Genomic DNA, 24,107 nt, shown 5'->3' with positions numbered 1-24,107 from the left:
TAACAGACACAGAAGCTCAAAGATGCACGTGTTGAAACACAAAAACACATGCACAAACTTTAGCAAACACACACATGACTGTAGGTTAATGATTTCATAGTCATACACACACTTCTAACAAGGCAACAAACACTCGTGCAAAAACATCACACACACATCCCTGGGTTTAGAGCAATGGTGTGAAAATATGTGAGTGTAAATGAGATGCAGACAGGCTCTCAGCAGTGAACCCAGCAGAGAGAGAGAGAGAGAAAGAGGATGTGGCTTGGCTTTGAATTGCTAAACTAAAGTTTAAGGAGATGGAAGGAATCATATTCTGAATTCTATGCATACTGATCATCTCTGAGCAACAGAGTGTAAGAGGAGCTGTACATTTTTCTTCTGCTGGTTATTTAGGATAAGATATTCTTTTCGAAAAAGAAAACAACCTACAAAAACATGACGTCGCTCTCTCCTGTAGCTGCAGTAGAGGTGGAATAAGTATTCACATCCTTTACTTAAACAAAAGTTGCAATTCAAGATTGTAAAAATGCATTACAAATTTTTTATAAAATTATGTCAGTTTTATCAGGAAAATGTGCTTCAAGTATCAAAAAGTAATATTGATCATTAAGCAGAACAGCCCTTGTCCTTGTTATATAATACTCAACAATACGGTAAACAAAAGAACGTGTGAGGAACAAATCAGGAACTATCATATTATGAATCATCCTGTCTCTGGTTTGTCATTAAGGAACTAATTAAAGATTATCAGTAAAAAAAAAAAACAGTGGCTATGTATTAGTTTAATAGGATGATTCTTTATTTTACCTGAGGCTGCAGAAAAAGGATATAAGACAATCATAAAGTAATGAAGGTTTACTTGTAACTCCTCAGGATGATGTATCACTTTACTTGTAGGGGCAAAGAAAGTAACTAATTGAGGTAATTAGTGATTAATTAGTCATTATTAGTTTGTGCCGCTCAGCAGCTGATTCAGAGTTGATGAGGAATGACTCATGAGGAGGGTTTTTAGTAGGTCACTCCACCAGCCAGATTAGCAGATATTAAGATAGTATATCCTGGTGTGTTTTCAAATTACTCATCAATATAGTACCTTATTGTTAAGTGTGTGTTGTAGTGTTTGATCGTCACTATTGACGCATTAATGTGTAAGCAGCATTTTACTTTTACAGCTGGTTGAGGTGGAGAGAATAAAACAATTCTTTATGTTGTTAGGTAATTGAATCTACAACAAGTCATATTTATATTATAAGCTCTGTATCTAATATGTAAAGTAACCCTGTTAAATAAATATATTTCTGTTTAAGTTGCTTTATAGTAACTACTTTACTGCAACACTAAAATGCAAATGGGCACACTTACATAATTAGTGCTTTTTCAATTTTGAACGCAGGACTTTTACTTTTAATGGAGTATTTTCAACTTGTGGTTTTGCTACTTTTACTTAAGGTACATCCACCAACTTCAGATAAATGTGGTGGAGTAAAAAGTACATTAAAGTTTGCCTCTGAAGTGTACATAGAGAGTAGCATAAAATAAAGAGGTCAAGTACCCCAAAGTGTACATATGTATAATAGCTACATGAGTATTTCCAGGCCCTGCATTTATCTGATAGCTATACTTTAATGATTTCACCTACAAAGCACATGATGAACTCATGTACTTAGCTACATTCAACTACTGATAATACTCTAACTCTAATACTTCCTGCAGCATTTTGGTTAAAACAAAAAAAGAAAAGCTCATGAATGTTTTTTGTTAAATCCAACCACCAATATTTCATCAGTTTCGATGAATCATTAATTCTGCTCATTAGAGGCAATGAATCCAAATCAACGAGGCTCACGGTGAGAGAGAGAGAGCTCAACACTTAAGTCATTTATTCCTGTGCAGTCAGTGACATCAGAGCAGATGGGTCTGATGTAAATGTTTGGCACTTGAACCCGGGGGACAAGCTGTGCTGTGATCTCACATTCCTCCTACTCACATGCAGACTGTTGTTTCAAAATAAGATTTCCGCCATAATGGCAAGACAAAGAGAAACGATCAGTCAGACAAATTACAAGACTTGTCAGGTAATTTTCTCATTTCTGGTTGTTAAAAATCAACAATAGCTGTTTTTTGAGAGATGAACTTCACATGATTGTTTTTCCTCTCTTTAAAATAAATGTATGTAACAGTACCTTCAAAATTTGCAACCACGGGTTTTCCATTCAAAAGACACCAAATAATAAACACATAAATAGTCTGTTAATGAAATAAATAGAAAAATGTAAAGACTATAGACTTGTTTAAGTAGTACATTCTAAGCACTAATTACATCTCTTGCATGATTAACGCAGCTACATTCATATAAAGATCATGACAAGTTAACCCTGTGATTATTACAGTGTACATGTTGATTTACAAGGCTCTTACAGAATACTGACAGCAACGTAAATCAAAAACAAAATTAATGACAAAACTTGGATGGAGGATAATTGGCTAGTTTTTACAGTCACCTTACACACATGAACATATAGCATTACGGAAATGTAGAGGTTTTGTAATAATACATTAACTTCTCAAGTCTCATCCATAATTACAGTAAGTCACACACAGAGAATATAACGTGACAAGATTCTTCAAATGAAGACTTGTTCAGTGGCTTGGGAAAGTATTCAGGCAGCTTTACTTGTTCCACACTTCATTGTGTTTTATATTTAATTTAAAATGGATTAAATTTACTTTTTGGTGATTAACTCCACGCACAATAACCCAAGAAAAAAAACACGTTTTACAGACTTCTGATCATTTGATACTTTCCAAAGCCACTGTGTGACTCTATTTTAAAACAGACAGAATGATTGTTGTTGTGTAACTCAAGTAACTTGCTGTGTAAGAGTTGACTTTAAAAACACACTTTCAGCAGACTTTAATTTTACAGAAATGTCATTTTCAGTTTTGAGATAATAAGATCAGGAATCAACTCATTCCATCAAATATTAAAATGGACAATTACAGTTCCTTGTCTTAATGGATGAAGAGTGAGCACATTCACTGCTGATTTCATACATTCCCCTCTAAGACTAAATGAATAGACGGTGAGATAACAAGATGGAGTGATGAGGAGAAACTTGCAGTAATCTCATTAAAAACTTGTTATCTTCACTTCTTGCTCCGAGGTCTCACCTCGCTTCGCTTCTCTCACCTCCAACTTTCTCAGACAAGTACACAAATCATACAGTGTATGCACACAAACACACACACACTGCACATGAATGTAAATATGCATTTACAGTGTATTTACACGATTGTATACTACACACACACACAACACACACACACAGAACGCAGTTGGCGGCGTTTTCTCATGACTCAGTAACACTGTAAAAGTCAGGCACATTCTCCAACACTTTAATAACATTCCTGCCTCTAACCACAACAACTCGCCACACACATACATACACACACACACACACACACACCACCACCACAGTTGGGTATTAGCTTATATTAAATATTAACAGAATATAGTGGATTGAAGTTGATTGAACTTCTTTACGTTGTTGATTCAACCGTTCGGCAGATATTCAAATACTTTTAAGGTTTAGGAGCACCACTATAGGCAAAAGAGTCAATGGACTGGTCTGGGAGAGGAAAAAGAAAACACACACCCACTCACACACACACACAAACAAAAAGTAACCTACGTTACTGCCCATCACCATTTCCTCCTCTGATATCTGAATTTCCATCAGACCCTTCACTCCTCTCCCTCCAGCACTCCTTTTGGCGGCTCGCTGACTTGTTTTGCCACCTCAGCCTCCTTCAGAGCGCTGATGACTGGTAGCCATGGCGATGGCAGCTCAGGTCCAGTCCTCTTGACCTGGTTGAGGTGGCTGAGAGCAGCGTACAGCCCGGTGTCGGTGCCGCCATGGACCCCTGGCTCCTGCTGTTGCTGCTGCTGCTCTGTGTAGTACATCTCCAGAGCTGCCGGGGTGCAGTGCTTCTGCTGTGTCAACAGGAAGAAAAGAATATTGTCATTGGTTTCTACTGAGGTGACTGCCCCGACATTAACAGCACAGAAGAAAGTCTCCAGCAGAGGGTCAACACGGGCTCTGTTTGACAAAATCTAACAGCTTGTCTAAGTTAAATGAAGCCTTAGCGAACAGAGAGGTGAAATCATCGTCGTTTGAAGATGCGCGTGAACATTAACAGTTTCCATAGAGGCCTCAGTATATTGTGTTTTAGTTTATGTCAAGGTCAAAACTTTAAAAAAGTCTCAGGGTCAAAATGGCAAATTAATCAAAAATGATTCCAGGTGGGTGTTCCTTGTTCACATTTTATTTGCGGACATGTCAAATAGTTATATGAGTTTGGCTGCTCTATAGAGCTATAGAGCTTTCAACTGTATCGCATGGTCTTCATCAGCGGATGGAGTTTGGTCAGTGGTCATGGACTTAGCTCATTTTCGACTCCAAAACTACAAAGTAAAGTTTCATTTAAGATTATTTTGTCAAACAATCTCCAAAGGCAAGAAGGAAGTTTCAAGCTCATATTAAAAGGTCTGAAAAATGCATAACAGTGCAAGGAAACACAGTATTAAGAAAAGGAAAGACGATTATCAAACATCACGGACTGAAATGCAGAGAGGGACAAAACAACAGTAAATGTTTGTCTCGGAAAAGTCCTGATTTGTTAGTAAGAAAGTTCTTAAATGTTCAGGTTCTTTAAAGTTACATCACAGGCTTTTAAGTTCCTGTGATGTAAAACTGGCAATGGGTGTTTTGTCTTAACAACTTTCAACAGTATAAAATGTTGCACAAATGCTGTTCAAACCACTGCATCAACAGAAACCTGTATCATAAAGTCTTGATGACTACAAAGTCAAAGATGCACTGGAAAAAAACAGATTTTTATCTGTGGGGCCTGTTGCAACTCTCCACCAGCGGGAAACAAGTGAGAACAAATGTTTGTGTGATGGACAAAATGAGTTGTTCTTTAATAATCTGCACAACAAATGTTTCTACAAGTCAGATCAAAGGAGTGAAAATGCCTTCTGACAAAGGAGTTTTTCTTCATCCCAGTGCACAGATGAAGTTAAAGACTCACAGTAGCCTACCAATACACCACAGTTGCCAGGCTCAGCCCTGTTTTCACTTAAGGAAAAAGCATCCTTTGCAAGATATCCCAAGAGATTTTGAAGTGTGGAAAGCTGTGCAGCATGAGAAAGCTGTGCAGCATGAGACAACTTGGGTAAATTAAATAAAGCAAACTCGATGTCCACCCTGTTTATGTTGTATTTTGGAAAGAGCCCACTGAGTTATGCTGACCTCACAGGCGTTTCCCCTCGGAGGATCCACTACCTGACCCTCTCTCACAGCGAGGAGCCGAACTTCTCAAAAGCACAGCAGTGACTACGCCACCCTCCATCCTCACTCCTCTTTTTATGTCTCCAACAACACATTAACAGAAAAAAAATGCTGAAAGCAACTGTAACCGGCAAAAACTTCAAAAGCCTTGCCGGAAGGCCCCCCCCCCCTTCCCCTTCCTTGCTTCCCCCCTCACTGTTAAGCCTTTAATCACAGTTTAGTCACGCTCAGCCCTAATTAAAGACCCCTCCGATTCACAGGCAGGCGTCCCAATCTCTGCCTGACCAGAAAGCGAGCTGTGTCGCTCCCTCTCCCTCCTTCTTCCTCCTCTTCTCTGTCTCTCCCGATCTCTCATTTTCCTTTGCGAGACAGGCTCTTTAACTAACATGCGTGGCAGCGCTGGCTCAGTACATGATGCCTCCAAGGTGTCATTTGGAGATAATGAGTTTGGGTTTTTCTATCTCCAGTTTTCTGAATCCTCCTGAAGTGACTGATGTGAGGGTGTGCCGAGAAACAGGGCATCAAATGAGTTGTATTGTAGACTGTGTGAGTGCCCTTTGAGTGGATGTTGCACAGCCTACTACAGCCTGAATAATGTAATAAGAAGCTGATGTCCGAGGACGACACTGATGTGAGCTGCTTTTGTTAGTCTCTGATTTTCTACAGGAAGACAATGTGGCAGAAAGATATTTATCTTTCCTTTGATCATGTGAATCTACAAGTTTATGCATCTGTGTGCATGTGTCAAGTCAATTTTTATTTGTATAGCGTCAGTTCACAACATACGTTATCTCAAGGCACTTTCCAAATAGAGCAGGTCTAGACCCGCTCTACACTCAGTTCTAGCAGGTATAGTGAACATGACATCCAAAAACTCACCAAAACTGCAAAATGACATGAATGACCTGTGTATGTGAGCTTATCTTTTTTGTGTGTGTGTGTGGGTGGGAGTACAAGTGTGTGTGCATGCGTGTGTGTGCTTACCCTAAGGATAAAACCCTCTGGGCAGGTTAGTTGGTCGTACCACATGGCTTTGTACATAAGCAGGAGGAGCAGGCTGGTCAAGAAGGCCAAAGTGATGAGGATCAGACCTGTGATCTGGACAACATGCACATGAACACACACATATATAATATACACATATATATCTATATGCATATATACAACACTTCAGCAACAAACATCATCAGTACTTAAAGGCTGGTAAAATAATTTTGGTTACTGTCAAATTCCACAAAAAGACCAAAACCTATACTTTCTGATTTCCATAACCCCAACCCCAGGGGTTTCCTACGGAAGATGTAAACATTCAAGAACAGGCAATGAATATAAAATGTCATTCATAAAAACAGTTGGATACCTCCATATACAGAGAACACAGTGTTCTGTTGGGGGCAATTTTCAGCTGCAGATTTATACCTCTTTGGTGCTTCAGTGAGTATTTAAGGCTCTGGTAAGGCATATGTGGGACTGACTCCATGTCACCCAGTGTAATGCTGTGAGCCACACTGATGTGTTTTCCATAGTTTTTGAAAAACTATGGAGCTGTGCGGCACAGAGGAGATACCCAGACAATACTTGTTAATAGGATCAATTAATTGATGGTTTCAGTCTTTTTGTGGTATTAACAAGGAAAAAACTTAAAATAATGCCAGACTTATCCTAAAATAAGAATTTGTGCAGATTTCCTGTCGTCAAGTTGTTCTTGTACCTTGGCTTTCTCTGAAACATCACTGTAGAAGTTGATATTCAGTTTCTTTATGTTCGGAACGTACAGCTTGTTCTTCCTCTGCTGCAGCTGGTACTGTGTCGATGTCTTCACAATGATCTGAAGAAGAAACAATGATCTCTCACTGTGACTGTCCTGGAAAAAAAATCTCAGATTCCCTAATTAGCAATTTGTTTATCCACTGAAAACACTGTTGTGGATGTCTAAAAATACATGTGCATCATTTGCAAAAGCAACCAGTTCAAATTGGTGCCTTAAACACATATTTGGGAGCTACAAAGTGTTTTTTATGTTAATGTGTTAACACCTTCTAATCAGCCTGTGGAACATCCTGTGTTGCTGAGTACATCATCCAGCCAAAATATGATTGTGAGAGCTTTCTTTGTGCATTATGCATTCGATGAAGTGCTTACATCGCATGGGCTGATGCCATGGTTTTAACCCGGGACAGTAAGTAAGGGAAGGTAAATACAGCAGTCTCAGTGTTGGGGCTTATGCTGGAAAGGTAAGTACGCCCACATTAATTTTAATGGTGTGTGACCAGACATGTTCTGCAGCGAGACACAATTTGTTGGCTATTTCTGTAATGCTGTAATGCATGGTTTTGTTGTGGTTGGTGTGCAACTTAGAAACACAGTGTTTCAGAGAAAAACAAAACGTAAGTGGGCAGGCACATAAACACACGCTGTACTTACCTTGTCTGCGAATGGCTGCTGGAGCTGGTTGACCTCCAGGGGTGTGATGAGGGGGATGTTATCAAAGCCGTCGTCCGCAGACGGCTGCTTCTCCAGCTTCTCAGACAGATTACTGCCCAGTTTCACCATGGCTGCTCAGCTGCCTGAAAATGCCTGGATGGATCTGGAAAGCAGGGATGGACAGCTCAAGTCGGACTGACTCAGACTGTGTGTGCTGTGACCAAATGTGACAGCACTGCTTGAACTGAGGGTCCTGCCAGGATATGGAGGACGGCAGATAAAATGACAGTGTGATGTGTAAAAATAGGACACGGTGGGAGTAATATAGACCACACCAAAAGAAGAATCCAAGAAAAAGTATTTCTGAAAACAAAATTCAGTTTTCAGCAATGCTAGGAGAATGGCTCTAGAAATAGCAATGTTGGTTAGTCCACCACTTTGGTCCAACAAATATCTTACATGGACTGACTTTTTATCTGGTGTCATGAACAAGTCAAAATTCAGATGTATCTAGTACACTAGACTAGTTTGTGACCAAATACCTGCAAAATTAGAGCCATCTCCATCAGCCTCAGTTGTACTTTGTGTTTTGTGCTAATTAGCAAATGCTAGTGAGATGGGAACATGATAAACATTACACCTGCTAAATATCAGCATCTTAGCATTGTCATTCTGAGCATGTTAGCATGCTGATGTTAGTATTTAGCTCAAGGCAAGCCTATGCACAGCATCACTGAGCTGCTATCATGGCTGTAAAGTTGTTAGTCTTGTTAGCTTGTTAAATCAAACAATACATTCTACATAATAGAAAAACACTGTGTATATTTGTAACTTATTTGTATCTGGTACTAAAACTGAAGTATAAAAATGACTGGGGAGAAGTCTTGCGCTGGTTGCCTGGCAACAAGAAAAAGCCAGGCACATAGGCTACTGTATCCATCCCGTAAAACCACATTGTATTGTTTTTACACTTTAGTTTTAGCATGGATTAAACAACCGAGATAGAGTGTACTGATTTGTGATCTTCAGAGGTCCTGAGAGGGGGATTTTTTTATGTGCGAGCAAAGCAAGGCTAGCTGTTTTCCCCTTTTTTCAGTCTTTATGCCAAGCTAAGCTAACTGGCTGCTGGTTTCATCTCTCATAGCCTATTGACCATAGAGACAAAAGAGTGTCATCTAACTCCTGGCAGGACAGCAAACAAACACAAGCATATATTGAGCTATTCCTTTAACAATTGCCTAGTTACTAATTCAATCAAGTTATGGTAAGCAGAATTCTAATTATGTGTATTAAAGTGGAGGCGTATTTAAATAACTACAGACTTCTGTGTTTGCGGCCCTACTCACAGAGAAGCCTGTTGTCTTCCTGTTTATCAAACCCATCAGTCTAGAATAAACATGTTTCATAACTACTGTGTGTGATTCATCTTGTATAACTCAGCCCCATCTCCTCCACCAGCGTCTTATTAATGTTTGTCATCAACATGTAAATCCAAATCCAGCACCAGCACGACTCTGAACGCCTCCCTGCTCCGCTAATACTCCATTTTCTCTCCTTGATCAAATGATCATCTAAAAGTGGAGGGAAGAGGTGAGGAGCCACTTATCTCATTCACACACTGCAACACAACACCTTCCCCCAGCCAAGGACCCCACGGGCCCACTGACGCCAGTGACTCACAGTGATGATACACACACCAGGAGGCAAAGAGCTACAGTTTTTATGCTGCAGGAGAAATCCCCGGTGCACAGGAAATGTGTTTTTGATAAAGGAGATGCAGGATCATTAACAAAGGCCACGGGACATGTCAACTGAGTGATTTGCTAAAGAAGTATATACAGTTTATAGGTTGTCATGAAGTGGAAACCCTGTATGATAACATTGATGATTTTATATTTTAATTTCAGGCTTTTCTGTTGGTTTAGAAACTATATGGCATTATTTCATAAAATATAACAGAATGTAAAAACGAGTGTTAATTCTGAAATTTTGATATTTTGGACTTTTCACCAGACCTACAAACCAATCAATCAAGAATACAGGTGCAAAATAATCACCTCTATTGTATATTGTGGAAAAGACAAAGATGTGTCTTCCTTTGCAGAATCTGTTCATGTATTTCTTTCAAATTTTGATTTCAGTTTGAAATAAATGGATATTGAATTCGGTATATTACTCAAGATTAAATTGTCCTTGGTTTGTGTGGTGAGTGGGCAGTTTAAGTGGTCATTTGTGCTCGACCACCATTTTTCCTCCCCACAGTTGGAGTGAAATGTGGGTACGATGAATCATGCTGAATCTGTGATTAACAAATGAGGCGAGAGTTGCTGTCAAACACCCAGTGCTCCCACAATCTGACAGGGAACAAGTCCAGCAACTGAAAGAGCTACAGATGACTTCTTTTTTACACGCACAGCCACCACTTTTTAATTAAATTTTATCCATTGTAAAAAGGCTGCTGATATCTGAATGATGGCACGACATTACAGTTTAATTCATCAGGGTACCTTCACATACACTCATCAACAAACGGGGCAGTGAAGACACAGCTTTCTGAAGGTGAATACACATGGTGTTAGGAATAGGTAAGAGCGGGCTGTTTGCAGGCTGTGCTTCTCAAGTTCTTCAGGGTTCACTGGCCATGCATATCCGAACTTGCTGCATTGAAGACTGCTGCAACAAGATACACAGGCTATGTAACCAGAGGAATCAGAGAGCCGAGATATACAGCAGCCACACATGAAATGGATATAAAGGGCTGATAAAAAAACTATTTTCTATGTAATTATGGCTCTAAATGAAGTGTTATATCAGCCAGTCTTTGCATATAGGCTACTTGGATGATTTTCAATCTCACACTGTACATTTTCTAAATTAGGGGGCTTCTTTTGAGGACTTAATTAAAACAGCCCAAAGCCATAAAATCAAAACATACTTATATAATTGTAGCTTCTTATATAATGTGGAGGTACAGCGCAAATTACAACGCAGTTCAGCCTGTCACAGAGACATAGCCTCATCATCCAGATAAAGGTGGCATGCTCGTCCATTCATTCCATAAAGCAGATGAAAAAACCTGAACTACCTGTACTAAAGCCCTTAAACGCATCATGTGAAGAAACATCTCTCATATATAGCGAAATATTCCGCAGATGTTTGGGCTCTTTTTTTTTTTTTTACCCGTAAACACGCCTCTACAATACACAGAGACACCACTGCAGTCACAGAAAATATACTGAAGAGAAGAGAATATAAACTTACTGTGGTTTTCTGTGCTCTCCGGTCGCCTGTGGATGGGATCGGACCTCGCTGATGCTGACGGGGACTCGGTGTGAGCGCCGGTTGCCGTGGTGATGTGTGATTCACGGCAGGACTGCGCATGTAATTCAGCCTGGAGCGGCTCCGTCCTCCGGAGGAAACTGGCAGCTCAGTGTGAATGCGCATCTCAACGCGGCTCACGGGGATTGTGGCTGATCAGGAAATTGCGTTTTGTCTGGTGGAAAATAATCATATCTGAGTGTTTGTCATCAGTGTGGTACGACACAGCGTGGTTTCCCTTTGAATGGAAAACACTCACAAAAGAGTCTGAATTACAAACCAGAGATTTATTCAATAGCTGCAAAGTATTTAAGCTTTATTTGCTTTTATACTGATGTGTGTTTCCGCGGATCAACAAAACGCAAGACAAAGGCGGAATTAAATGGCAGGCTACAATAAGATAGTTGGCCACATCTTAATATGCAAATGGTTTTTTTAAAACCCAGACTCATGCAACAACTTATTCCGTATGAAGTATTAGTTTGGGATATTAAACCTTGTTCTCAATTAAGTAAGTGTTTGTAAAGTCCAGACTGAGTTAACCCTTTTTCAGCATTTCCCTTAGATTGCCACATTACAGTGCAGCATCACGTGTGCTTCTGCTGACCTCTGGAAAGTGTTGGAGAGTAACTTAAATGACATTTACGCAAGTCCTGGACTCAAATGCAGCTTTGAAGTTCTTCTGCTTGAATATTTCCATTTGCTTTCTACTTCTACTCCACTATTTTTTAATTTTTATTTTATAGGGATTCCTTGATAAATACATGAATAAAAACTGATTTCTTATTACAACTACATTATAGATTTCTATTGACCATTTATTACATGTCCTGCTGCTTATAAATGCTAAATAGATCAAACGTCCCAGCAGTATAAGTAATAAGTAGTTGACATTAATATGAAAATTCTGCTTAAATATTAATGTGTTTGTAGTATTAATCCAATAATATAATATAACTCTAAAAGGGACCTTAACTTTACATACAAGTACATTTTGCTGCTAATACCTATGTTCTTTTTCCAAAGTAGAATTATCAATCGTAATTGAGTATTTTTACTCTGAGGTAGTGCTAATTTTACACAATAAAAGACTCTAACTCTTCAACCACTGGCTACAGTTGACTGAAATATTCACACCCACAAGCTGTAGCTGTAGTGATTTTTAATGGTGATACCTTCAGGTTCAAAGGAAATATTCTAGATATTGTTCTATGTATTATTTTAAACACATTTTACTAGAATATAAGATAATGTTCTGGGACTTGGGTTGGTAATGATAGACAGCAGGTCAAAGGTCAGAGGAAGTGGTGTAGCTCAGTGTTGCCTTTGACCTAGTAAAAGATGTCCCGTGACCCTGATGACCTGAGGAATCTTCAAAGACACGTTGAAGCATTTGTTTAACCGTGGGTTATTTACTCCTGAATCAAAAGTGCGTCAATGTGAGGGAGAGTTGGGTGGAGCAGCTTCACCTCACCCAGCGAAGGTGAGGAGGAGGTGAGATGTATGCACAGGTGTGTGTCAGAGAGAGAAGGGAAAGACAGAGATGTTTGTGTGTATGAGTGTGAGACAAGGCTGTGTTTGAGAGAGAAAGGAAAGAGGGATGTGTTGGAAAAGGAGTGGGAAGAAGGAGCCAAGCTCGTCTACAGATTTAGATCAACCTTTTCATGGAAAGAGGACTCATGCTGTTTTCCTCTTTGGCCGTGCTTGACTGTATGAATTCATTATGCCTTTAGGGGAGCACTCGTCCAAAAATCAGCACTGAACCCCCCGTGCCCCCCTGCCAACCCATCAATTGGGCCTACATTTATTATTTTGACCTTTCCTTTGCGGGGGAGAGACATCAAAGTGAATCCTCGACTTGTTCCTCTGTGAGAAGACGGAGGTGTCATCCTCACAGTGTGAGAGGCAGACTGCTGGCCTGCGCTGGTTTTGTTGTCAGTGAAGAAGAGAGACGGAGTCTGGGTCAACATAATTAAAATGAGAATCAATTAGGCCGCAGTGGAAGGAGGAAAAACTGGGTGAAACCGGGCGTGTTAATGTGGGTGTGCATGCATGCGTTTACTTGTGTGTGTCTGTGTGTTTCTGACATCCTGATTATTTGTCATTTTTTATGATCTATTTTTTCTTGAATATATTACACATTTTCACATTCATTTAGAAAAACATGATTTCTATTTATTGCAAATTGAGTTTTTTGATCATGACCAAACACAATTGGCTCTGTTTCTGTTTTACATTGGGCATCCACACTTTGTGAAATTGTGTGATAGTAACCTAAATATACATTTATTATCTTGAAATATTATTTTGTATGTTTATATGAAAAATAATCTTATTTTTGTTTGTAATCCAAACTGAACATAGAGTAAAGTGCTAATGAGCAGATCAAGCTACAATCTAAAATTACGCAGAAAAGCAGTTTCATTAATGGTAATTTAAGGACCTTTTAGCAACCTCTACAAGCAAGTTTAGGCAGGAAAAAAAGTCTTCCTAGGAAGGACTGGTGAAAAGAATTCTGTTCCTGCAGTTCCCCATAGCTCCACAGTCATTTTGCATTAAACTGGCTTCAAATGGCAACGTGATTGTTGACAATTGAAGAAGAGTCCAAAATCAGGAGCAGTTATGTCTTTAAAACACATAAGAATAAATTATTTCAAATATTATCACTCAATCACTCAAATGATGCATAATCACAATATTAAAATTTACTCTTTTGACATAATATCTTTATCTTTTGACATAAAATGTTAATGTATCCAAAGCCATATACAGTACGTTTACTCAATTTAAATGTCAAATTTATAAGTTTAATGAAGTGAATGGACTTGTTTGTACTGTGCTTTTGTCACGCTGAAGAGGCAGCACTTGAACTGTGGATTAAAAGCCGTTGTCGTTTTATTTGAGGCAGAGTGGTGATGATGTGGTTAAGAGAGAAAGAAGAACAGGCGTTGGTGTTCACCATAAATAATATAGGCACAGTGCTTCCTTGTGTCTCCAGTGTTTTCTGACAGCTGCTAATTTTGTATGAAAAGAATTTTTCATATAATACAAAAGTGACAAGCCCCTTTTAAACATAACTGCAGTTTAAAATGTTTTACTTCAGTTTGATGTTAGGGTAAGTTATTTTGGTTGTGGTGAAGTTTTGGTCGTGGTTTTACTTATTTCACCTAAAATTTACCCTGGGGTCTCCAGCTCCAGTAGAGATGATTTTTATTTTACATACAAATAACTGTAGATTTTCTGTGGGAGGTGATGCATTGATTTATTGAGTGTTATCAAAATACCCAGTGTTCATGGAGTTTTGAATATAGCAACCGTTCAGTGTAACAGGAAAAGCTTCGAGATTGCACAGAGAAAAACAAACAAAGAAAACCAAATAATATAATTAAACTCATTACCCTCATTTCCAGACCACAAATGATGGTGAAGTATACTGGCAAATGGAGGTAACCTAAGCTATAAAGATGCCTATTTTAGCAGTTTACATAAGACACTGGGGCAGGATCAGCAGGATGCACAAAGCGTACAAGATGGAGTCCTACACTGTAGCTGCTGCGCTGTCCGCTCAGCTTTCCTCTGTCATCCACCCTTCAATCTTCTCCACTCTGGCCCAACAAAGCACTAACCATCCATGTCTTCCCTCCTGGACTGAAAACTCATCTTCTAGACAACATCGCCCTCTTCCCACAGAACGATTTAACCTCTGCTTGCTCTCTAAAAATATCCTATCTGGCTCTCTCCTCTGGCTTCATTCTGTCTTCCTCTCAGTATTCACTCCCCGTTTTCTCGTCACACCAGTGTTATAAGGTCACTAAGGCCAATTGCTTTTTCCTATTTCAGGCTGCTTTAGGTTATTTTTGGAGATTGGTGAATTTTATTTTGTAGCTGTCAGCACACAATTATGAATGAGCTAAATGCCTGAAATATAAGATGCATGGTAAAGAAAAACTGGAGTGGGGTGCTTAACAACACTGATGGTTCTCATTGATTTGCTCAATGCTTCCTGTCTGCTGAGCAGGCTCTATTGACATCATAATGTGATTATCAGTTATTGATATTGTCAGGACAGGCCACTCAGTCAATTATCCTGAATACTTTGTATCAGTACATTTCTTGGACAGTTTGGGTGACACACAAATGAAGCTTGAGGTGGGGGAGTCAAAATTACACATAAAATAATATTAAGCACCCAAACTTAAAACTAATCAAACAAGATGATAGTAGCTAAGATATGACTGTAAAAATCCCACATATTATGTTCATATAGCAGAAATGCCTTTCCATGCATTTCATGCTCACAAACTGGCTTTTTTAAGTATACGTAGATTTCTTGGAGCAAAGTGCAAGAAGTTGTCAAAGCTAATTAGATCAGTGTCAACTGCTTTACCAACAGGGCCATCTAGTGGCTGATTATCCAAATAACAACTCCAGCAGAGGCTAAGCCCAACAGGCAGATCAAGTTTCTGTTGTTCTAGTCAGGTTCAGCTTTCAGTTCAACCAGTGAGCAGCTCCACGGTGTGATGCCTTAGTGGAAAGTAGTTAGTATTCACCAAGAACGATCCAACATGGGACTCAAGTGTATGCCCACAACCGTCACTGACTGATCCCAGACCAGCTTATTTAATGTTGTATTTATTATTGTACATTGTACACATAACTCCAAAATTAATGATTTAGAATCTTTCCTCTTTTAAGTTTCCTTTAATGGTTTAACTGAACTCCCACTTCTTAGAAAACCATTTATAAATACATGAGATACATGAAAAGCTGAAGCTTTGGAGATACATGGTTTTTACAGGACAGCTATGGCAGTGTATTATAAAATATATCTATGTTACTCTTCTCTCAAAGACAATGATATTAGTTTGATTTACCAATCTGCTATAAATTTTAAGGACAGAATTGACTAATTAACAAACACTAATCATTATTATTATGAAGTGTAGATATATAATCTGGCTCTGCCAAATAATCACATAGAATCAGACTGAATGGTTCACCAGGTTTTCATGGAGATGTAGAAAGGTGGAAAGGGTGTCAACTCTGCTAATGATTAACTAATAATTTTTCATCAAAGGACGAGTTCACTGTTTTTCAACCCAGACTTTTATAAAATGCTGTTTTCCATCACTAGCTGAGCACATCACTGTCTTAGTTTTGAGAATCTTAAAATCATGGAGCAGCTTCTCACTTGGCTTTAAAACATTCAAAGGGGCCAGGTGTTTAGTCTTTTAAAACCACGAAAAACCTTACTTTTGAAAACAGGAAATTAAGTAAATGCAGACATGTTTAAAAGCCAACACATGGTCACAAACTTGGCCTATGCTTCTGATCTGGTTTTGTTGTGTTCATCAAAATAGGTACTATACAGTATGACTTACTGAATTTTGTTAGCCAGATCTGACATTTAGTTTCACCTCATTCCTTTGTATCTATTGTAACTGAATGGCTGAACAAATCTGAGATGTGAGCAGCAGTTCAGAGGTCTGGAACTAGGTTAACATTTTGTGGCATAAGCTGAAACTATACAATCAATGTGTCAATAAAGAGAATGAACACTGAGTACACTATTTGATAAATAAAAATTCTGCAAAACAGTAAAAAACCTTAGTTAACAATATGATTAAAATTAAGAATACAGCTTCTGTACTTAAATTATGCTTGAGCATACAGCAGTAAATACACTTAAATGTCAGGATGTCTGAAGAGCAGTCAGTCACACTTCAGACTGTTCAATTAACCTTCATTAAACAGTGATCATTTTAATACTGATGTGGTGTGATGTAGTTTGTTTGGTTACTATTTATCATGTTTCATAAGATAGTGATTGATCTTGATGCATGACATAATTCTACAAAACAAGCAGTAATCACAACAATCAGGTAAATGTTATGTCATAAAAACATACAAAACTGCCCTCTGAGATGTGGTGAAGTAAATCTATTCATACAATCTGTCACTTTGCAACTTTTAAACAACACAGAGTCCCAAATGCCACAGTCCACTACCTGTGTCTGTGGCCAAAAACTCTTTAAAACCTCTGGAGAAAGACGACCTTAGATCTTAACCAAGTTAAACTAAATGGTTACCAACATCAACAACCAACCAAGATATTATTTAGGACCGAAACTCATAAAGCCATCAAACTCATCAGTGCCTCAGAGGATACATTAGTTTCAACATAGAGAAAAACAAACATTAAAGTTGACGGCTTTGTTGTGTACCGGTGGGGCATGTTAACGCCTTGTAATAATGTCTGATAGCACATTAAACCACAGGTGAATTCCAGTCAAAGGTGTTAATAAACACAGTAAACACATCAACACATGATGCAACCACTATTCCCTTTGCAGATGTGAGCCATGACCACAGCGGACTCAGACAACAACAATGTTGTTGTGTGTGTGAAAAGTACGATGAAAATGTGACAAACGTATCTACAAAGAAGAAAGAAATGCAATTCTGCTTTATCCAAAATTATACAGTTGATATTAGATTCATTAGTTTCATAAGAGCTCACAACAGGATATCAATTAATGTTTTATAGATATCTATATTGTTATATAGAGGATGGACGACTATAATTTATATTCACATTGTTTCTCACCAGCACTATGGTACAAATAATAAAAACTGAATTGTTTAAGTGATGGATATTAAATTGTCAAATGTGCAGTACATGTGGAGTACCAAAGTATTTTAATATCCCAACTCTATTAAATCAACTCAATATGCACAGCTGTAGAATCACACAAACACAAGGCCGATGGGCAAATATCCATACACATTTACAAGTCCCAGTTTGTAAGGCTATGGCTCTCAATAAAAACCACCAAGGCTGAAGTCTACTATTGAACTGCACTGTGCCATCAGTATCCAGCCAATCATTCCACACTGACGTTCTTGTGCTTGGGCTGTGGGCCACATGGAAGCCAGTGGCTTCTCTCCTAAAGTGACTAACTGTCCTTCAATAGTGCAGCCACATCGCTGCTGAGAAGTGAACAGGGAGCAGTAAACTCCCCAAACTCTCAGGACTGTGTCCTCTGCCTTGTTTGAGACACAAGGGAGAAAAAGTTAGGGACCTGGGACCAGTGGACAAATTGGTGATAGTAGCTTGCCAGAACTATAAAACCACCTCCTGTCTGTTTTGGGGTCGGCTGGGCCTTTCTTGGTGAAACACCTACAAGCCCTACACCATACACTGTACCTCAACCAACTAAATATACACAGGTTTTCTAGATTGGCCCTAAATCCTGTCTGTCGAACTCTGCCAACCTCCACACAAGCTCTGTCCATTTATCAGTCTTAATAATGATGTGACCATAGTAAGCAGAAACATTCACAGGTCCCAGTATGTCAGGTAGTAAAAATTGGCTATGCCTCCATAATAATCTTAAGGGAGGTGTGGTGAATTGGCTTTTTGTTGTAGTTTGTGGATAAAGTGAAGTGTGGCTACAGGGGAATCTAGCATCAGATGGCAGTCTAGAAGCATGTTTCAGATTGACAATAACCCTAGGAAATCCGGGGCTGAAATTAATAATTTAGTCCAATATTTTGATTAAATAATCAACTGTTTAACCTATAAAATGCCAGAAAATTAAAAAAGAAAATGCCCATTTCAGTTTTCCAGAGGCCAAGCTGACAAATTGGTAGTCCAAAAGCCAAAACCATTTGAGTTACACTGATTTACAACAAAGAAATGCAACAAATCACAATAAAAGGGAGAGGCTGGAACCAGTAAATGTTTGGTATGGATAACTGAAACAATCATCTCATTAAATTGTTAATTAAAATTTGTCCTGATTGATTGATTGATTAAATAATTGCAGATGGAAATCCACACAGATTTGGATTGTTGATGTTCTTAATGTAAATTAAGTTTTGTTTGCAGGTTGTTGCTGAATTGCTCTTAGCTTTGCTTTGTCTGTTCTCGAGTTCTCACTGATAACATCAAAGATTGATCATGGTTGTCTGCTTAAACCTGTACCTATCTTAAAACTACAACAAAGCTGTAAAGTTCAGAGAAAAGTTTTCCATCAGTTGTTATGAAACCCATATGTTGCATCATGGAAAGGGGTGATGAGAGGGGGGCAGGAAAAGGGAGGAGGGCAGGGGGGAAAGGGAGAGGTGAAGAAGAAGAGGAGAGAGGTAAGTGACAATGAATAGGCTGGCGGTAGAGGGAGGAGAGAAAAGGAGGACGGAAAAAGAAAAGTAGATAGACATGAGAGAGCAAAGGAAGAAGGAGTGTAGAGGAGAGTGATGAAGAGGATGACTGGGTAGTTGAGGAGGAAGGACTAGGGAGTGCTGTCAGAGATAAATGAGCTACTGTGCGTCTGGTACGATCAGAGAGCGACTCAGCAGGTTCAGGTCATCACCTCTCCTCAGTACTGGATGATGGACGGTCTGAAGGGAGCTAAGCTCTGCTACCCTGAGCTCCACAACTCCTCCTGCAGGGGTTTACGGCGTACTCGCTCTGAGGCCGTCCTCCTCTACATGCTGCTCTCCTCCATCACTGTGCTCACTGTAGCTCTCAACCTGCTGGTTATCATCTCCATCTCCCACTTCAGACAGCTTCTACACCCCCACCAACCTGCTCCTGCTCTCCCTGGCCACTTCAGACCTCCTTGTGGGGCTGCTGGTGATGCCGGTGGAAACAGTGAGATTCGTAGAAAGCTGCTGGCTGCTGGGTGATCTCATGTGCGCTCTGTCTTACATTATCGGCTTCACTCTCATCTCTGCCTCTGTGGGGAACATGGTGCTCATTTCCATTGATCGATATGTAGCTATTTGTTACCCTCTGCAGTACCCCAACAAAATCACTCGCAGCAGAGCTGAGGTGTGTGTGTGTCTGTGCTGGGCCTGCTCACTGCTCTACAACGGCTTGATCTTAAAGGACCATCTCAGCCAGTCAGACAGACACAGCTCCTGCGACGGGGAGTGTTTGGTGGTGATTAACTACATCCCCGGAGCCATTGACCTTGTGCTCACTTTCATCAGCCCCTGCTCAGTCATAGTCACTCTGTACATTAGAGTGTTTGTTGTGGCGGTGGCTCAGGCCCGTGCCTTGCAGTCTCATATTACAGCTGTTTCAGGCGGTTCAGTAAGAATCATTGCAAAGAAATCAGAGAAAAAAGCAGCCAGGACTCTGGGTGTTGTCATATTAGTGTTTTTGATGGCATTCTGTCCGTATTACTACCCTTCTCTTGCAGGACAGGACACCTCAAACAGTGCTTCATGGTGGCCCATTGTGTCTATGCTGTTGTATTTTAATTCTTGTTTAAACCCACTCATATATGCTTTTTTCTATCGGTGGTTTAGAAAAGCTATAAAGTTCATTGTCACCCTCAAGATACTAGAGCAGGACTCCTCTCAGGCAAATATACTTTAAAGTCACTGAACATTTTTTCTTGACCCATATCATCTGGCAAGAGAGAGTGTAACAATATTAAACTGCTGTTGGTCCTATGTGAAACGACACAAATGCAGGATATGATATGTTTGTTTTACTTCATTGACATTTTACATTAATATCTTATTATATATTTTTAGATCAATTGTCTTATTTCATTTGCACCCTTTGCTGACTAGCACCTCAGTCTGTCAGATTTAGTACTCAGCCTAAGTGTAAGAGCTGTTTAGTCTATCAACAGAAATTAATCAGGAAATCTTTAAATGCAATAATTTGCTCCGAAGAAAATAAAATCTGTTTTAACATGACTAATTGTGAGCAGGGTTTCCTCTGGGTATCACCTTACACTCTTTCAAGTGTTTCGTTAGGGGACAGAAAATGTTTTATTAAGATTTTGGGAAATGTATTTCATTGCTATGTCAGCAATTCCATTTAACACGGGATTCTCAAGGTAATGTGAATTTTGCATCTAAGCTTCCAGTTGCAATGCAAAACTAATGTCCAAACCATTATCAGTTTGTGAGAAAAATGTTTAACAGCAGACTATTTATTTTTACGTTTTGTGTTATGTCTCCCCTCTGGTGTGGTAAAACTAGCAACACTCTAGTAGGAAGATAATAGAAGTGCAGACATGACATTTATAAAATTACCCCAGGATAACTGTATTAGTTTTTTATTTTTTAATGATTGTGTGAAAACATATACATATAAAAAATAAATTTCAATGAAACACATTCTCATTTATATTTGTAGAAATAAAGATATTTACAATAACAATTTGGTTTATTAAAAAACTTATGTTAAAAATACTTTAAACAATTTCAACCATCAAAAAAACACATTTGATGCTTGAGTCCTCATCTCCTGGACTGAGACTTGGGCCGTCTGACTTCTGTAATGACCAGAACAAATAATGTGTCAAACATACAAGCAGGGAGTGTGTCTTCTTCTTCATGTTACTTGCCATTCATTGTAATTCATGTATATAAAAGACAACACAAAAGGAAATGTAGATGAGAGACAGTGCTTTTCATAAATTCATTTTCTATAAATAATTCAGAAAATTCAAGCAGTAGATCAGAATATTGCGGAAAAAAACTCTAAACTTATAATCACTTGATAAAAAATGAGTGAAATCTCCTGAGAATGGTTCAGGATCAGCTGTTTATTAATTGTATAATAATGAAAAGTGGGACTTAAAACGGACATAAATTATTACTGTGGGAGTAATACATGTGGAAACAACTTTCACAAATAAATAAATATAAATACCAGGGATTTCATGTGGCCAAAAGTCATCACAAGCCGGACATCGCGGCTCTGATCTTCCTTTAAAGTACCTGGCCACACATGGGTTGTGTATTTTTATGCCACATGTAGGATTTTCACAGATTTGGCACTAAAAAAAAATAAAAGATACAAATCAGATTTAATTAATCCAGTTAGAAATCCCATAAAGAATAATGTATGGTTAGGTTTTATGTACAAGGTTGAGTAAAACAAAAATGATATACACAGCTTTCAAAGTATCTATAAAATCATATCATTTAACAAGTGAATTATTGCTCATTTCTATTTATGTAGTTAGTCAATAGTTGTGGCAAGCAATTCCCTTCTTTACACTGTAATAATATATATTTTTATCCTTCAGATGTGTTTCCTTCAAATAGTATACAGTACATATACATATGATTCCAGACTAAATATGAAGCTATGCTTTTGAAACGTGCTCTTAGGGCTGGATTTATCCATTTATAACCACAACCAAAAAACTGCTAATATCAATGGCAAAACTGCTAGTCAGGATTGTCTTCTTAGTATCAGTTATGGATGTAATCATACAACTATGGTAGCCTAGCTTTGATTAAGCAGGAAAAAACTGTCTCTTCGGTAAGGCACAGCTTAATAGTAGGAATACTTTATAGTAGTGATTTAATGACATTAGTACAGTAAAGTTTATAAATGAGAGGATAGATTATAATTTCTTTCAGGTATTTATCAACATTTACCTGGAAAGCGATGTTGTGACAGATTTGGCACACTTTGACCTGGTCTTGATACATTGTGCGGATATATGGCTCCATTTCTATAATACACCTGGTGGACAAGGTGTATTCACCCCGTTTCTAAATGAATAAACAGAAATCAATTACACACCAAACCCAACATGAAGAGTTTTTTGACAGTTGTGGAGCAGTGGTTAGGCACAACAGCAAAAACACCAGTCACCTTTTATTTTGCTTTAGAAAAGATAAGCTACTCAACAAAGAACAAACTTGACAAGTTTTGGAAAATATGGAATATTTTCTATCATTTTCTTGAGAATAACAATATGGATGTAGATTGGATGGATGACAAATAGGACTGAGTTGTTTTCATTTTATTTTGATTTATATAGTTATTTACTCTCCGGTCTTTCTAGTTTTTTTTTTTTTTTGTTTGTTTTTTTTTTGATTGAAGTATAAAAAATGTAATCCTTATGATTGTAATGTGGATTCTGTGTAAGTACAAATCATAGGGCATATTTATGCTTTATTACAAGTCCCCTTTCTGTTTCTGTTTTTGGTTTGTTTCATTATAATGTGCCTTATTGTGCTGTTCTGTATTGTTCTTTGTTTGTTGTAAAATGAACAAAATCCATAATAAATAAATGTTTAAAAAAAAAAAAAAAAAAACACCAGTCAATTTTCATCTGATTACTAGATGATTTATTAGTAAATAAAATTAATTTAGATAGCAAATGTAGTATGATGATTTGTGTTGACACATTTCACATATTGCATGTTCATTATTTGAACAGCAAAGTCTGGATTTGGGAATATGATCAAATCTGTGAAAACTACAGATGGAGTTTCAGATTGTACGGTTGGTTTATTTCTATTGCTAATATTTCCATCTAATCTTTATCTTTTGCCTCACTGAATCCTAAAACTTTTTCCACTTTCAGTGACCTGATTTTTTTTTAAAAGGGAATCAGCTGTTTCATCCTCTGTATATGTATATATTGTATATATGTACACACACACACACATACATATATATATATATATATACATATACACATATACATATATATATATACACACACATACATATATATATATATACATATATATACATATATATATATACATATATATATATACATACATATATATATATATACATATATATATATACATATATATATATACATATATATATACACATATATATATATATATACACATATATATACATATATATATACACATATACATATATATATACATATATACATATACATATATATATACATATACATATATATATAAATATATATATATATATATATATACACATACATATATATATACACATACATATATATATATATATATATATATACACACACACACATATATATATATATATATATACACAGCCATCTGAATACCAGCATTGCAAATATTTATCTTAGTGAGGCTGGCTAACTAAACAACAAGTTTAAATCAAATTAAAATTAAAATTCTGTCCACACAAAACATGCAATTAGTTTGTAGAAAATATGGAGGGAATACAACTTAAATTTGATTTGGAAAATTTGTTGGAGACAATGT

The 24,107-nt window shown here is 37.9% G+C and overlaps 2 protein-coding genes and 1 pseudogene across 7 annotated transcripts in view; 1 reads left to right on the top strand and 2 right to left on the bottom strand.

Moving 5' to 3' along the window:
• Window positions 1-1,868: 1,868 nt before the first annotated feature.
• Window positions 1,869-11,255, bottom strand: caly (calcyon neuron-specific vesicular protein). 2 transcript variants are annotated; one of them, XM_023403225.2, is made up of 5 exons: window positions 11,043-11,255; window positions 7,782-7,944; window positions 7,069-7,185; window positions 6,342-6,455; window positions 1,869-3,994 (listed from the first exon to the last, which is right to left on the bottom strand). In XM_023403225.2, the coding sequence occupies exons 2-5, from the start codon at window positions 7,908-7,910 to the stop codon at window positions 3,749-3,751; spliced, it is 606 nt and encodes a 201-aa protein (XP_023258993.1). In that variant the 5' UTR covers window positions 7,911-7,944; window positions 11,043-11,255; the 3' UTR covers window positions 1,869-3,748. The 2 variants fall into 2 exon arrangements, with proteins under 2 accessions (XP_023258993.1, XP_023258991.1); XM_023403223.2 differs by having other exon boundaries at window positions 1,869-3,997; window positions 11,043-11,254.
• An 8,238-nt stretch (window positions 11,256-19,493) lies between these two features.
• Window positions 19,494-20,487, top strand: LOC111652837 (trace amine-associated receptor 13c-like; annotated as a pseudogene).
• A 686-nt stretch (window positions 20,488-21,173) lies between these two features.
• Window positions 21,174-24,107, bottom strand: part of nsmce1 (NSE1 component of SMC5/6 complex) — a 6,281-nt gene continuing 3,347 nt past the window's right edge. For all 5 annotated transcript variants that reach the window (XM_023403218.2, XM_023403220.2, XM_023403219.2 and 2 more), the window contains exons 6-8: window positions 22,518-22,634; window positions 21,781-21,907; window positions 21,174-21,400 (exon numbers count right to left, since the gene is read on the bottom strand). In XM_023403218.2, coding sequence (XP_023258986.1) covers window positions 21,366-21,400; window positions 21,781-21,907; window positions 22,518-22,634 — 279 coding nt within the window. In that variant the 3' untranslated portion in view covers window positions 21,174-21,365. The remainder of the gene's footprint in view (window positions 21,401-21,780; window positions 21,908-22,517; window positions 22,635-24,107) is intronic.

This window comes from Seriola lalandi, unplaced genomic scaffold, assembly GCF_002814215.2.
Source record: "Seriola lalandi dorsalis isolate HSWRI2012SDOR001 ecotype SW California unplaced genomic scaffold, Sedor1 jcf7180002054071, whole genome shotgun sequence".
NCBI lineage: Eukaryota > Metazoa > Chordata > Actinopteri > Carangiformes > Carangidae > Seriola > Seriola lalandi.
The sequence above is the reverse complement of the archived record's forward strand: the minus strand, read 5'-3'. Positions and strand labels throughout refer to the sequence as shown.